This window comes from Populus trichocarpa, chromosome 17 (genome assembly GCF_000002775.5).
Source record: "Populus trichocarpa isolate Nisqually-1 chromosome 17, P.trichocarpa_v4.1, whole genome shotgun sequence".
Classification (NCBI taxonomy): Eukaryota; Viridiplantae; Streptophyta; class Magnoliopsida; order Malpighiales; family Salicaceae; genus Populus; species Populus trichocarpa.
In genome coordinates, this window is record NC_037301.2 from 14,237,430 (window position 1) to 14,254,900 (window position 17,471).

General features: G+C 35.2%; 1 protein-coding gene and 1 long non-coding RNA gene across 2 annotated transcripts; one reads left to right on the plus strand and one right to left on the minus strand.

The window, feature by feature from the left end:
• The first annotated feature begins 11,759 nt into the window (after positions 1–11,759).
• LOC112324620 (uncharacterized) lies at positions 11,760–12,692 on the plus strand. The gene is made up of 2 exons (XR_002978576.2): positions 11,760–11,927; positions 12,309–12,692. It is a non-coding gene; the product is annotated as an uncharacterized LOC112324620 (long non-coding RNA).
• A 3,569-nt stretch (positions 12,693–16,261) lies between these two features.
• Positions 16,262–17,170, minus strand: LOC18106522 (uncharacterized). Its single transcript, XM_024589420.2, has one exon. It carries the CDS (start codon positions 17,073–17,075, stop codon positions 16,491–16,493), a length of 585 nt encoding a protein of 194 aa, XP_024445188.1. The 5' UTR covers positions 17,076–17,170; the 3' UTR covers positions 16,262–16,490.
• Between the last annotated feature and the right edge of the window lie 301 nt (positions 17,171–17,471).

The window sequence follows — 17,471 nt, forward strand, 5'->3', positions numbered from 1 at the left end:
ATTCATGCCAGGAGTAGTGTCCTAGATGTTTACTTCTTTTGCACGAGTTAGAAAATTAATGCTTCAAATTCTTTTGTATAAATTAGGAATTTCATGTTCTTAATTCCTTTTCTATGAATTAGGGGTTAGCATTTCTACTTCTTTTGTATGAACTTAGAATGAAACGAATTTGAAGTATGTTGCTGTAATTAATTTTGCGACTTGAGTGATGTTAGTATTTTCTTATGTAAATCCTTGAGACTTGTCATAACCCAATTCTGGGTTATTCCCCAAAATTCACCTTTTTCAAAATTCAAAATAAAAATAAAATAAAATAAAGGTTGGCAACGTAAAGAAAGCAGGCCAGGGAATACAGCTGTAATTTTAAAGGAAATTCAAGACCTAATTGTACCCAATTATGCCCCAAAATAGAAAGAAAATGCAAATTCAAGGTCGAATTCAATGATTATTGGATGAATTTGCATAAAAATTAAGTTCAATGACATAATTAAATTTTTAATAGGCCAATTTGATTTAATCATGAGCCAAATTGAATTTTAATTATGTTTAAGAATGAATTTGGGTCCAATTGAAGGATTTAATTAAGTGCAAGGACTTAATTATACTTTAAATGGGTCAAATTAATTTTATTTAGGGCTTAATTGGTAAAACATTAAGTTTGAGAGCCTAATTTAGGCTTAATTGAGAAGATTGGAATTTTAAGAGACCAAATTTAATTTTTACCAAGTTAATTGATTGAAATTAAGGGCCAAATTGCAAGAAAATTGAAGTTTTGGGGTCAAATAGGGGTTAAATTGACAAAATTCACAGCCAATGACTAATCTGCAAAAGGTGTCAAACTATAGGGGCTTCATTGGCGAAATCCGGGGGTGAAATTGAAGAAATTGAAAGTTTAATGGTCAATTAGGGGTTCAATTGCATAAATTCGAAACCAAGGACCAAATCGCAATAGGCGCGTAACTTCGGGGTTCCCATTAAAGTTCATCAGGGCTTAATCGCATTAAATCGAAAGTTTATGGTCAATTAAGAATACCATTGCATTAAATCGAAAGTGGGAGGACTAAATTGAAGATCTGCAAAAAATCCCTAATTCAGCCCAAAACGTCACCGTTTTTAATTTTAAAAAAAAACAGAGAGAGGACCAGACGACGCGTCGTCTAGTCACTATTCATTGTCTTCCCCGATTTTGCCCAAAAATGACAGCTCGGTAAGCTACTTTTAAGGTGCATTTAATGCCTCATATCTCCACCAAAATTGCACCAAAATGGTCACCTGACATCCCTTTATCCCCTAGTATGGTCCGTTTAGGCCTATTAACATGACACCGGCCCCGGTACCGGCCCAAATTGGCCAACTCAGTCAGCCTTTTTCTACTGATTTGACAACTCAAGATGTCTACTTTGAGCCAACGGTTGGGATCCCTCCCAACTGAATCAATGGCTGAAATTTTTCCCCAATATAGACAAGATTTCCCTCTTCTACCGCCTATAAATAGAGGTGGATGTCATAGCCTGAGAGAGGAGAAAATCGGGTCAAAAGTCGGCCAAAAAACTAACCACCTCCCCTGTTTTTCTTCTTTTTCTGTCGTCTCTCTCTCTCCTTTCTCCTTCTCAACCGTGCCTTCAGCCACAACCAATGTCACCGTCGGCTTGACAACCATCCTCTCCACCACACTTCTCCATCTCCGTTGATTGCTTCTCCCTTTTCCTCCACAGCGGCAGCAGCCCATCAGCACCACCATTTTTGTTTTCTTCCTTCTCCAGCACCGGCAGCAGCAACATCAGCACCAACCTCCACCACCACAACCGGCTTTACCACCATCATTTCCATCAACCCAGCTCCTCACCAGTGGCAGAGCAGCCACCGTGACCTTCTCTCTCTTCTCTTTCCATCCTTTCTCTCTCCTCTATAACTTTTTCTTCTTCCTCCCACAGCTGACTCCGGCCACCATTACCTCAGCTGACGCCTCCTGAGCCACCGGCCGAACCACCTCATCACGTCTGAGACCCCCATGCTAGGCAACTTTCTCCTTCCTGCTTTGCCTTTTTCTTCTTGGTCGTGGCTGCTGCATGCAGAATTCATTTCTGCATGCAGTAGCTAATTAATTAGCTCCTGGTTTGGGCCAGGCCAATTATGGCCCAGCCCAAGTGGTTGGGTCTGGCTCGGCCCCTATTTTTTTTGGAAAAAAAAACAAAAAAAATCCAAAAAAACTTCAAAAATCATTTTTAAAAAAATTGCGATTTTCTCAAATATTTTTCTATCCATTTTGCATAATATCGGGTTGTATATTTACACTGTAAAATACAAATTTGGTATTAAAATACCCGGTTTTCTCCAAAATATTTCAAAACAAATTCGAAAAATTTCCTAAAAAATCTCAAAATATTTTAAATTAATTTCTCTTTTCTAAAAAAAACAAAAAATATTTTTTTTTTATACATACGGCCAAATCCTAAAATTTTTCCAGGCTTATCTTCATAAAAACAAAAATTGCATCTTTTTCACGAATGGATATCATAACCAGTTTATGATTATCCATTAGGATTTTGCCAAAATATCAAAAACTTTTTTCCAACCTTTTTTCTAGGGTCCAGATGTAGACTTTAATATTTGTGGGGTGTAAAATTACACGATAAAGTACACCTTCAGGTATTAAAGATACAAGGTGTAAATAAATACAATGTTAAAATTCAGACTTTAGAACGGTTAGGATTTAACCCAATAAGGTAGAGACTTTCTTATGAAGAGAGATATGCCTTGAACCTTAGAAAAGACCAACAAATAGAAACCCAACTTAGAAAAAAAAACAATCAAACAACAATGCAGCTTACTTAGGTAGGGTGCACTGGGGTGATGCGTCTTTCCCTTGCACAACCAGTTCCTTACCCAAACTCCCGCATACCATAGGTTCCTAGTGACCATAATACTAGGTGGCGACTCCTAAACATTAATCATAATTTTATGATTAAATCCAAAAACTTTTCCCAACACACAACACCTCACACAGGAGGCACGACAAGAGCCTTCGTCGTCACCAAACGACGTCACGACGCTCGCACCCCGCGACAAGACTTAAGGCCTCTATTATTTTATGCTTTTAATATTAATGTTAGTAATCAAGTTTATTACTATTAATTTGTGTTGTAAAGCTCTATGTTGAGTTGAATCTGGGGAATTCTTATATTGTGACTATTAATGGTTGTGACTGCGATGCGACATAAATATATGGTGACTATGGAATGAATCTAAATTGTGTGCAGGATGAATTGTCGATAACTTGGGATCCACCGATATAGGGGAGACTACCGAAATTTCAGTAGAATGTGAAATAAACTAATATAAAAAAAATTCTACCTATAAAATTTCAGTAATATAATCTTCTTGTGTAATCCTGGAATTTGGACTGTTACATAAATAGTATTTTATTATTTAGTAATCCTAATGTTATATGGATTATATTAGTTAGGTAAGTTTTATTTAGTAATCATTTCCTATAAAGGATTCTAGGTTTATAACTAGTAGAAATAGAGATGTCTAATTTATTTATTTTCACATTCAGACTATTATTCAAAATTTATAAAATACCATAGAGTTTTCTCTAAATTTCTCTATAGCTTAGGCTTGTAATCTTAGGGCTTAAGGACTCTAGCTTTTATCAACGTTATACACCGTGTCAATACATATCAGCGCAGGTTGGTCTTTTTGATGGACAGAGATGGTAGCAACCCACTATGTGATGCAGGAGTGGAGGCATTTTTTTTTTATGTAGACCTTGGTATCTAGAAGTCCACTGGACCCCAACTAATTTGGTCGAGCCAGGTCAGCCCACTAAGGGATAAAGCTCTCCTAGTGATGGTGTACTTCATTTACAAGGTTCAAACTCGAGATCTTACTTAAGAGGAACAAGTGCCAAACCACTTGAACCAACCATAATTGATGGAGTGGAGGCCCTCTAATGCAATATACGGGCCTAGGAGCATAAGGGAACAAAGGTTTGATTGCTTGGAGCAAACCATAACAGATCTAGCTCAGCTAATGGGTTTCGCAAACAAGGATCGTGAAGAGGAGAGGAACTTGCCTAGAAATTTACCTCCAGACAGGCCAAACCCCATACCCATTCTTGAAATCGATGGGATTACATTCTATGATAGGAGATTTTTGAAGAAAATATCGATTACATTGTTAACAGAATTGGAAGTTTACTTTTATTTCAAAAAGGTTCCATATCATTAAAAGGTAGGACTTATCGCACACAAACTTTATTATGGTGCTAGAAAATGGTGATTTGAATTTCTAGACTTTAGAACTCGTATTGGTATGTCTTTAATTCCAGCTTGGCAAGATTTGAGACAATCATTAATTTTGGGGTTTATACAAGATGATTATAAAGAGATTTTATATTGAGTAAATAAGCAATTATATTGTTATTATTTGCTTTTTGTTAAACCTTCCAAAATAGCAAGTAAGAAAATTATAGAAAAGGTGTCGTCTTTTCAAAGTAGATAGTTTCAACATCACAACAATGACACCAACAACACTGCTGCAAATACTATTCTACTTGTTAATGTTTCATCAATTAATGGTAAAGAAGAAATCAAGAAGGCTCCTAAATTAGTATCTTGTAGTGATTCTGAAGATCTTGCAAAAAAAAAACATGGAGTACATGGTAATTTCTGATAATTCTTCTAAAGATATATATTATGAAAGATTATCTTGAAGTTTCTTTACATACAATGGTTAAAGTATTGGAGATTATAGATGAACTCAAGTTTGAAGCAAAAAAAATATGGGAAGGAACTATAAGTGAACTTCATAGAAATATAAATTATAATATTAATATGGATTATGTTTTAGTATGTACACATGATAAATTAAATTTTGGAGTTCACAAGTCAAAAACATAGTACTTCATGAATATATTAGTTACAATGTTATATTTTTGTTCCTTTAGAATGGAAGATTTCAGTTTTTGATAGATAACTCGAGGACAAGTTTTTCAGAAGTAAAAGGAACTGGCGTGTTCATTCTTCTTGACATAATAATGTTAATTACATTATTTCATTAGTGGTTAAGATTTATAGGTTTTAAAGAGTTTAAGATGAGTTCAAGATGTAGATTGGTAAATCAAGTATAATTTTTAATCCAAATGTTGGATCGAGCTAAAATTTTAATAAAAAAAAATTGAAAATCCTCTTTTCTACTAGGTTAAAATTTCATGACAATCAAAGATCATGAAGGCCTTCAAATAAGGCTCGGAAGTTATTGTGCCAAATTTTTTCACTACCAGAAATTCGCTTAATACCAACGGAATTGCCGACAGAATAATTCTGTCAGTAATTTGGGGTCGCCTTTACCGACAGACTTTACTTCGTCGGTAATTTCATCTGTAAATACCAACGGCCAACATCCGTCGGTATATACCGACGAATTTACGGACGGAATGTTGAGAATTTAAAAAAAAAAGCGGTTCGCTGACGTGGAGGTTATTACGGGTATTTTTACCGACGAAATCACCGAGGGATTCAAAACGCCAGGTCTATTCAGTGACGTGATCGATTCATCGATGGAAAGGCCGACGGAATCACCGAGGGATTCAAAATGTCAGCTCTGTATGGTGACGTGACCGATTTACCGATGAAAAATGCCGATGGAATAGCCGACGGATTCAAAACGGCAACATCGTATGGTGACGTGTCCTATTTACCGTCAGAATAGCCGACGAAATCACAGATGGAATATTTCGTCGGTGAATCCGTTGGCAAAAGTTAATACATCCACTCTCACTCGACCCTATCCTCCCCTATTTCTCCTTCTTCTTCTCCTTCTTCTTCTCATCAAAACTCTCCCCAACTGAAAACAACCAGCCCCCCTCCCAAAAACAATCTCCCTCTTCTCAGCACAACAAGTCATATATCTTGAAGTCTTCTTGTCACAGCATCCGTGTTCTGATTTACCTACGGATTTTTATCAGTTTTTGTAAGTAATTCTATCTTTTTAAATTTTAACATTTAAATATCATGGTTTTTATTGTTTTTTTAGTATATGTATTTTGTTAGTAGATGTACATGTTTTATTGTTATTTCTCAAAACAAACTTGTAGTATATGAATGTATAATTTTATACTTGTTATGGTTTGTTTTAGATTTTGTAAGATTGTATTTATTTGTAAATTGTTGAAACTTTATTAAATTACCGAATTACATTTGTTGTTTTGAAATAATTAATAGCTTGTTTAATGGGTCCGTTTTAATTTTTATCATCAATGGTATTGCGAAGTTGTAATTTTTGTAAATTGATATATATGTATTAATTTGTATGGACGTTGATAATTGATAATGAATATTTAATATTTATGAGAACTTGTAATTGGTTTGTTGGATAATCTCGAGGTAAACCAATTTTTTTGCAAATTTATTTACCTAACATAGTTAATTAATACATGTTGCCATCATAATTTTATAGAGATTCGATAGAAGTCATGGATGATCGTTCATGGATGTATCGAGATTCACCCCAAGGATTGCGCAGGATGGATTATTGTAACAGGGTTCAGGGTTTTATTAATTTCGCAACATCTATTCCCAGAAATTTTACTGGAGGCGGTATTAGGTGTCCATACAGGAAGTGTCAAAATAAAAGGTATCTGCATCCAAATATTGTAACGATGCATCTTCTACACAAAGGGTTTATGGAGAATTACCAGTGTTGGTATGCACACGGAGAAGTATTTGTTAGTAAGAGGAGAATGATAGAAAGGGTGGTTGGGTCAACTTCTAGTGCTAACAACGTGCATGAAGCAGCAAATGACAACACTAATCCTTACAGGAATATGGTTATGGATGCAATGAGAATAAATCAAGGTAATGTCAGTCAATGTCCAATTGTAGAAGAAGAACTTAATGTAGATGCAGCTAGGTTTTTTGATTTGTTGAAAGATTCTGACGAACCATTATGGGATGGTTGCACGAACCACAGTAAATTATCGGTCGTAGCACAGGTGTTCACCATCAAGTCAGATCACGGGTATGACAAGATTATTGAATGGGCGAGAAGCATTTTACCTGAAGGGAACAGGCTGAAAGAGAACTTCTATGTTGCGAAGTCCATGATGAAACCCCTCGGTTTAGGATACCAGAAAATTGACATGTGCCCTAACTTCTGCATGTTATACTACCTTGAAAATGTTGAGATGACCGAGTGCATGACATGCGGGCATTCCCGTTACAAACCCAGAACTGGTAGGGGAAAGACTCTAGTGGCATATAAAAAACTTAGATACTTCCCAATCACATCTAGACTGCAGAGGTTATTCATGTCACCAAGGACTGCTGAGCACATGACATGGCACAATTACCGTCCGTCGGCATTTCACAGAGAGTTCGAAAATAATTACTTGAAATGCCACAATTACCGACGGATAACCGTCCATCGGTATTTCACAGAGAGTTCGAAAATAAGTACTTGAAATACCACAATCACCGACACTTTTCCCGATGGAATAAAGTTCGTCGGTCATTTGTCGGCAGGTAAGATTACCGACAAAATCACCGACGGACTGTGCGAATTTCAAAGGGCGGTGCATTAAATGCATCTCTGACCGCATGAGGTTGCCGACGGAATTACCGACGGACAACAAAACATATGGAGAGTAATTAAAAATGTTGGTGCGAAATTCAAAAATTACAGATGGATTTTCAAAACTTCACCGACGGAATAAATTAAAATAATATTTTTTTTGTATCCGTCGGTAAAACTGCACTATAAATCCCAGCAACCCCCTTTCAGTTCATTTTTTCATCTCTTCCGTTCTTCACCTTCAATTTCAAATTTTTTCCTCTGATTTCTTCAAGGCATTCACCTACAATCTCTAGCAAGTGTTCTTGTGAATCTTCATCAGATTAAAAGGTATGTGTTTCCTCTATTTCATTTGCTTTAAGGGTTTTTTTTTTTTTTAGGTATTTTTATTTTTTTTTGTGTTTTTTGTTTTGGTGTATTTTTAAAATGTAGAAAAAGTCTTGAAATCAACACATTATTAAGGTAAGCATGTTTCATTCCTAAAGTCTATAGTTTTTTTTTTGAATTTATTGAATATATTTTATTGTTGTCTTGGCATAATTATTGAATAATTTGTTGAATTGTAATTGTTAATATTGAATTTACCTTAGAATAAGTAATTGAATATGTTGGAATAATTAGTAATTTTACTACACTATTGCATGATTTATGTTTAATTATTTGCATTAATTTTAATTGTTAGTCTAGAGTTTTTTGTTGAATTTATTGAATATTTTTTATTTTTTGTATTTATATAATGATTGAATAATTTGTTGAATTGTAATTGTTAATGTTGAATTTACCTTAGAATAAGTTATTGAATATGTTGGAATAATTAGTAATTTTACTATATTATTGTATTATTTGTGTTTAATTATTTGCATTAATTTTAATTGTTAGTCTAGAGTTTTTTTTGAATTTATTGAATATTTTTTATTGTTTGTATTTATATAATGATTGAATATGTTGTTAATGTTGAATTTACCTTGTAATTAGAATGAATGTTATATGTATAGATGTTATGTTATATACAATATTAGTATAGATGGAGTCAATTGGTTGTGGCTTTTATTAATATTTGCAGGTTTGTGGATTTAGGTAGTATCTAGTATAGGGGAGGTGCTGTCGAATTTTTTTAACATTTGAATTTAATTATATAATTATTCGTATATAATTGTGTAGATGCATAGAACGAAAACCAGAGTTGGTCGCTCACGTATGGTCGCAGCTAGTTCTTCTAGCAGCGAGGATGACATATCCTTAGGTGCCTCTCAAGAAGCGGCACCTACGCCACCTGCAATGTCAACCGATGTTGTCTCTTCCAACGCGATTTTTGGTATGAAGCACAAAAAAAGCAAAAAAAACCGCGAGAGATAGGGGTCTCCAAGGCTGGAACAACGTGGCGATTTGGAGGGATTTCAAACCGATATACATCCCGAAAGATATATGGCCGCACTATCTTGAGCACGTGACGTCTGAGCGGTTCACACGATGCTCACAGTCCGGTGCTGGCAACCGAAATTGGCCAATTCAAGGCTCGGTGACAACGCACACCGGCGGCTCCGTTTTGTTTGCTGCACATGCAAAACGGATGGTAAGATTAATTTAAATGAAATATATCGTTAAATTAATTTGTTGTTAATTAATCTTTTTTTCACTATAGGCTACGTCTCTTGGACGTAAGCCGAGCCCAATGGAGCTGTTTGTGGAGACGCACGTGCGGAGTCAAGACCGCCAAAAGGCGGCGCAACAGTTCGTTGACAACCGTGCTCAACACTTCGTGGTATGTTTGTTCAACCATTTTATTCTGCAAGTTATTATTTTTATGGAATTGAATATGATGATTACTTTTTTTATTTTCAGGAGACCTATAATAGCCGGTTGAGGGAGAGATATGGGAACGATCCTTTGACCCATCCGGAATTCGATCTGGATTTGTGGATGGAGGTTGGATCGTCTGGTGGACCCGATAAAAATCGGGTTTACGGGCTCTCCAACACTATGGCCGATAACTTGCGGGCGGCCCGTAGTGTTTCAACTGTTGGGAGCTTTCAATCAGTATCGAGCACCCAATCTAAGGAGTTTGTGGTCTTGCAGCAACACACGGCTCAGTTCACCGAAAAATACAACCACCTATCAGAGGAGCATGCACAACTCAAAGCGGAGCATGCACAACAAAAAGCGGAGGATGCACAACGGTATGCACAACTGTATGCACAACAAAAAGCGGAGCATGACCAACTTCGCGAATTTGTCATGAACATGGCATCACAGAGTGGTGATACATGTGCGCCTCCTTCTTTTTGGTCGTATAACAACCAGTCTCCTCCTCCTCCTCCAGCTCCACCATTATGTTAATTTGTAATGAATATTATTTAACTTTAATAGTTAATTTAATATTTTTTTTAAACACATTCAGTTTGTAATGAATATTATTTAACTTATTTCTTTTGTTTTTTATGTTTAATAAAAAATTTATTTGCATAATTGGTTTTTATTACCATTAATTTATATAATTTTATATTATGTATTCTAAATAATTTTTAAAAAACATATTTAAAAATAATCACCGAGGAGTTTACCGACGGAATATATCCATCGGCATTTGACAGTAGCTGCCACAGTCACCGATGAATTTACAGACGGATATATTCGGTCGGTATTTCGAACTCACCGACCACTTCACCAACGGACATAATCCGTCGGTATTGTACAGTGCCTGCCAAAATGACCGACGAATTTACAAATGGATATCTTCGGTCGGTATTCCAATCATTCACCGACAACTGTACCGACGGTTTTTATCTGTCGATATGTCACACTATCACCGACGGGCTAAAATCCGTCGGTATATTTCAAGCGGGAAACTTTTTTTTTCGGCGCGTAATGTCCATCTGTAAAACCATCGGCAAATGTTTTTTTTGTTTTTCCAACCGATATAGCGACGGAATCTGGTATTACTGACAAAAGGAAAGCCGACGGACGTATTCCGTCGGTAAGGACATCGGTAAATATATTACCGACGAAACCTTAATAACATACCGACGGAATATGTCCGTCGGTAAAACTGTGAAATCTCGTAGTGTTTTAATTACCTTGTTGTATTTAGATTTTTTTTTCTATTTCGCTTAAGTTTTTAATTTAAATAGTATTTTATTATTTGAAATTGTATTTAGATTCTTTTTTTTATTTTGCTTTGGAATTTTAATGTAAATAATATTTTATTATTTAGAATTGTATTTGGATTCTTTTTTATATTTAGTTTTGGACTTTTAATTTAATTAGTATTATTTAAGAATCCTAATGCTAAATAGATTATATAAGATAGTTAAGTTTTAATTAGGAATCCTTCCATTGAGGATTGTAGTTTTAATTAGAAATCCTTGAATTCTAAGTCTATAAGTAGTATAAATAGAAATATAAGTGGTATAAATAGAAATATCTGTAAGTAGTCTCTAAATTTCTCAACCACCACTTAGATACGTAATTGAAATCCGCTATGTATCCAAGCCATTTACTAATAGGTAGAGCCCAGTAAGTGAACATCTTGCTATTAACATCTATTCAAACAAAGCAAAACAAAAGGTTAAAAGGGGAGAAAGCGAGGGGACACTGCAAAATCCTAAGATCTTCATTGAGTTCTAATACAAAATAATAAACTTAAAAGAAGATGGACAAAATATGAACTCTACTCATTCAAGCCTCGAAGCCACCACTTGGGCCTGCTAAGCTATGAAAGTGTTAAAAAGCTTTTCATTGAGTGCAAAGAACCGTGAGACTAATGCTCTTGATATAATGCATCAGAAGCTGCAATATACATCTGACTGGTAAAGATGTATATTTCTTGATATATATTTTTTTATAACATGTTTTCCATGATATATATGTGTGTATTTTTATGATAAACTAAACAATCTAATCTAAACTTATTTTTGGCTTACAAGTTCTTTTGCTTCAAGCAAAGGTAGTTGCTTCTGCCACTGCAATATCTCCTTCCTAGGCATGAAAAAAGGAAAACACAATTCCATCATTTGAAATCTGAGTTAGAGTGATATGGGCTTAAAAATCTAATTACAAGTAGAAGGGCCTAGAACCCTATAAAGATCCAAAGCCTAAAGAACAGCCCAATTTAAATAGATCCCTCAAACATCATGTCAATATACAAGAGCTAAGCCAATAGCAGTGACAATAAGCGTGGAGGGGACTCCAAACTTCAAATGGCTCCAAAAGGTGATAGTGTAACTGGGCTGGGCACGAAGAGCCTGTTCACACATAATTAGGTTTGCGGCAGAACCTATCAGCGAGAGGTTTCCAGCAACTGTGCTAACCCATGCCAGGATGAGCCAAGCTTTCTTATCTTCACTAGGAGGAAGGTAATTATATTTCATAGTGAACACTGTGATTGTCATGCAGGGGAAGAGAAGCAACTTACCTGGTTTGCTGGGGAAGAAGCTGACGATGGTGTGCTGGCGGGTCGATGCTACTCCCCTCTTCAGTTCTTTCTCTGTTCTTCCTTCTCCCTGTTTTTAGCTTTCTGTGTTTTTGTTTTTCTTCTGCCTCTCTCGTCTCTCCTATTCTTTCTGTTTCTCTCTAGGTCTGTCTCTCTCTTTTTTTCTTCTGTCTTTCGCTCTGTTTCCTGTGCTTCTTGTTCTTTTTCTTTTGTTCGGTGTTTATCCTGTGTTCTTCGTTGCTCTCTCTGTATTTTGCTCGTGTCTCTGTGTTCTTCCTCCTTGAATGCCCTGTTTCTGGTGCAGTGACTGCTGAAGATGGAGCTCTGGAGCTGCTACTGAAGACGAAGTACAACGGTCTCACCCTTTGTTTCTCTCTTCTGTTCGTTCGTCCCCTGTCTTTGTGTGTCTCCCTGTGTAGTTTTTTTGTCTTCTCTCTCTACTGGTTTTCCCGTCCGCGTTCTCTCTGGTTTTTTTTGTCTTACTCCCTCCTTCGTTCATGGCCCTTCCATATAATGAGGCGACCGACCGTTGTTAATGCAGGAGCTGCATCGTGGGCAGCTGGCAGGGGCGTTTCTTTCCCCTGGCTTGGTGAGATGAGGAAGATAAATAGTCTTCAGTGAAACGGCGCCGTTTTCCCAATTCAAATGGCTTTGGTCATTGAATAAAGTTTTGAGATTTTGTGATCAATCACCTGCATAAATTCTAATTGGACCCAGTATTTTAGCGTCATTTACAAACTGGTTTTTAGACTTTAATTTCTTGCAATTTAACCCGGATCATCCCAAACTTAGGTATTTTCTCATTTAAGCTCTTGATTTTATTAACTAATTTTAAATTCAATTAATTCTTTAAACTTATTAATTCTTCAATTAAGCTATTGATTTCATTAATTAACCTAATTTAAAGTTTAATTATGTCCCAAAACTTTTAATTTATGTTGTTTTGACCTAAATTTCAATTTATTTTTTACTTTATTATTATTATTATTATTATTTTATATACAACTCAAAAATTGGGTTATAACAGGTAGGAATTCATTATGAGTTAACAACATCCTTATAAAACTCGATCCGGCCTAACGACTCAATTCAATAACCTGTCATTCAAAGTTTAACTCGAACTAGTTACTTTGAATTAGTTTTTATATATAAAAAAATTATAATTTGGGTCAACCCACCAACTTATAAATTAATCCACCCAAATTGTTAACAGAATTTAAATTGAGTTAATTACTAGGTTAGATTATATAACCATATATCATGTTAAATCATTTGAATAACATCTACTAGCATTTATTGTTAGCAATGTTTTTGGGAAAACATTGTTCACCTAGATTTAGAATCATTGTTCACCAGAAAGTTTAATGATGGTTTTACCTTTCCCACTAAAAAAACATTGAATTGTCTATAAAAGGCAGTACGGTCTTTTCATAAGGTTCAATGATCATTATCATATTGTTTGAGGACAAGTAGGTCGTTTTGCATTTTAGAAGCACAATGAAACGACTAAAATACCAATGGTAACATAAATTTTAAAGTTGGCGTGCAGGGGCACTTTTTTCTTTTCTTATTGATTTTTTCTTTTTTTGTGATAATTGAGTTGTATAAGGGACACTTTGGTATTTTAATAAACATAAAATATAACTAAAAAGCCAAAAGTAATGGGCCTGTGCAAGGCACGTGCTAGTGTGTGAGAGGCGCTCGTACTATTCGGGTTGTGCATGTGGCGCTTCTTAGTAGCTAAAAATACATTTCCACCATATCATTGGAATAGAATATGGGAAGGAACTACAAGTGAACTTTATAGGAACATAAAGTATAATATTAATATGAATTATGTTTTAGCATGCGCACATCATAAATTAAAATTTAAAGTTCACATGTCAAAGACATTGTATTTCATGAATATATTAGCTATAATGTTATATTCGAAATATTTGTTTTTTTGGAGTGAAAGAGTTTAATTCTTGACAAATAACTCGATGACAAGTTTTTCAGAAGTAAAAGAAATTGGTGTGGGGAAATTTCTTCAATATTCTTAACATAATAATGATATTTCATTAATAGTTAAGATTTATAGGTTTTAAGGTGTTTAAAAACAGTCTAGAACGTAGTTTGATAAATCAAGTATAACTTCTAATCTAATAGTTAGATCGAGCTAAAGTTTTAACAAAAGATTCTGAAAATCCTATTTCCCACTAGATTGAGATCTCATGGCAATCAAAGATCATGAAGGCTTTAAAATAAGACTCGAAAGTTATTGTGTATATTTAGATTTTTTTTTCTATTTCACTAAGGATTTTTAATTTAAATAGTATTTTATTATTAAAAACTATATTTTGATTTTTTTTCTATTTCGCCTCGGACTTTTAATTTAAATAATATTTTATTATTGAGGATTATATTTGGATTCTTTTTTCTATTTAGCATTGGACTTTTAATTTAAATAGTATTTTATTATTTAAAAAACCTAATGCTAAATGGATTATATTAGATAGTTAAGTTTAAATTAGGAATCCTTTTGTGAGGATTTTAGTTTTAATTTAAAATAATTTTTATAGAGAATTTTAAGTCTATAAGTAGTATAAATAAAAATGCCTAGTTAATTGTATTCATATTTAGATTTTATAAAATACTAAAATTTTCTATAAATTTCTCTAGCAATTATATATGTAATATTAGAGCTCTAGAACCCTAGTTTTTATCTTTATCCATTCTATATTTCGTATCAGTGGACATCTATTAATTGAAATCCGCTATGTATCCAGGCCATTTACTGAACAGGTTGAGCCCAGAAAGTGAACATCTTGCTATTAACATTTATTGAAACAAAGCAAAACGAAAGGTTAAAAGGGGAGAAAGCGTGGGGACACTGCAAAATCCTAAAATCTTCATTGAGTTCTAATACAAAATAATAAACTTAAAAGAAGATGGAGAAAATATGAACTCTACTCATTCAAGCCTCGAAGCCACCGCTTGAGCCTGCTAAGCTATGAAAGCGTTAAAAAGCTTTTCATTGCGTGCAGAGAACCGTAAGACTAATGCTCTAGATATAACGCATCAGCTTAGGAAGCTGCAATACACATCTGACTGGTAAAGGAGGGCATTGCTAGATGGGTGGCTAAGTTTAGGTGATCCAGATTATTTAAAAATTCCAATTTCAGGCTGTACCATTGAGCATTGGTACTGTACTATAGAGATGGTGTGAAGATAAACAGATCATATAGCTGCAAATGATAGCAAAAAAAGATGGCCATCTCTTAACCACAGAAATAATAATGTTTCCACTAGGCAAAAGCTCTAATCTCTTTATAAGACCATGCCAACTCCTCAGCTAACTTGCTCAACTCCACAATTCAAAACAACAAACATCTACAGGATTTCAGTGACATTCAAAGAATGCAGCTTTGATTTCAAACTTGTGTCATAACTATGATGCTTTTCAAGGACTAGACTTCTATAGCAGCTCTAATTTCTAGGCTCTCTTAGATTGATCCAGCACCTTTAACCAAATCAATGAATGCAATGGAAAAGTGGCATAGCCAAACGCAAGTCAACTAAGAAAATGAAGCACAAGTGAATGAAACAAAACAATGCCCACAAAACATCTTTGAATTAACACAGGAATATGCGGCAGCCTCTAACTCTCAGGACTCCCTCTGTTACATACTTTTCAGTAGTGTCTCTAATGCGAAGGGACCAGCTCCACCAGTAACACCTAAAACAATTTCCCATCTTTAAGCTTTCAGATGATGAAAGCATATGATAGTGGACATGAAAAATCTAAGGGTTCAGCCATTGACTACATAAAGCTTCAGCAGGAATAGCAGTAGCAGTACAGGGACCTTGCGGTGATCAAAAGCTACATTGCCTACTTCACCACCCTGCAACGCTCAACGAAGTAGTTTACTAGATTAAGTTTTCTTGTATTCTGTCAGTAACTAATCCTATCAATTCCATTTCCATATTAACATCAAAACTACAAACTAATCAACTAGCACAAACACATTAGCCGAAGAAATCATACAAAACAGCAATGTCAGCAGGAGCCTAAAATTCATCAAATTCCCCTCTACAAACCTAAAAACCAAGCCACGTTCCATCAAAGCTACAAACTAATCAACTAGCACAAACACATTAGCCGAAGAAATCATACAAAACAGCAATGTCAGCAGGAGCCTAAAATTCATCAAATTCCCCTCTACAAACCTAAAAACCAAGCCACATTCCATCAAATCATCAACAGAAAACACAGAGTTAACGCCCGAAAGTCAACTGGTGTTATATAACAATAAAAGTCACAGCCTTTCGGCAATAACAGCAACGCACACCTTAATGACATCACAATCATAATCTGTTCTTCAATAACAATAATCCACAACAATAACATAATCATAGATAAAATTAAACACTTGATAAACACCGAATTTACTACTTTCTTGATTACTATATACGCGGAGCCAAATCAAGAAATCACCAACCTCCCTCATACCGAACCGCCTTTAACTTGCTCTGCCTCAGGAATCTTGACATACCCAATTTTCTTCAAATCCTCCTCCTCATCATCACTAAAATCCCCATCAAAATAATCATCATAACGCGGCTGCGATGGAGAAAACAAAGACCAAACCAGATACATTGTAGCTGCTGTAAGCGCACCACAACCGACACCAAAAAGCAAAGCAACAACCACGCTAAGAATATCCTTAGTACGATCGCGCAACGAGCTCAAGTCATAGCTCCCAAATCCATCCCAAACCGACCCCACCTCGTCGCGGCGAGTGGCTTCCTTGTTGGTATTTTCATAATTATTGCTAGAAACGACCGGGATGAATCTGCGTTTGATGAGTGCCAGGGAGGAGGCGGAGATTGAGGCTTCTTGGATCTCGGTTACGATCAAGAACCCAGAAGATGGGTTGTTAGGGTTAGGGTCGTTAGGGTAAGGGTTAAGGGGTTTGTAGGAGACAGAATAAGAGGAGATGAAAAGGGTCTTGCAGGGTCTTGCTGAGGAAGAGAAGGAGAGGAAGCAAAGGAGGATAGAGAGGGAAAGGAGGAGTCTTGAGGGTGCCATGGAGGAAAGGGAAGAGAGAGAGAGAGTCTAGGAGAGAAGAGTTGATTGATTTTTTATGCTCTTGCTGGGAAGGAAAAGGGAATGTAGAAAGAGTAGGCAAAGGGGGTTATTTATTTGAAGGGAGAAAAAAATAATAAATGAGAGAGAAAAACGGTTTTGAAATAAATCAATTATCCCTTTTTTTTTCTTTTTTCTTTTTCATTATCTTCTTAATAAAAATAATGCTAACAATTGTTATTAAATCTAACTAAACTTATCAATCTAGGAGCTCACCTAAATTTTAAAAGACAAATAGGTGAGAATTAATCGGTAAAACTCAAGTGACTCAAAAAATAATTTAAATTAATCAGTAATTTAATTAATATATAATTTAATTTAAAAAATTATTTAAATCAA

Excerpts from the sequence above, each read along its gene's own strand:
- LOC18106522 (XM_024589420.2), bottom strand. The coding sequence starts at position 17,075 with ATGGCACCCTCAAGACTCCTCCTTTCCCTCTCTATCCTCCTTTGCTTC.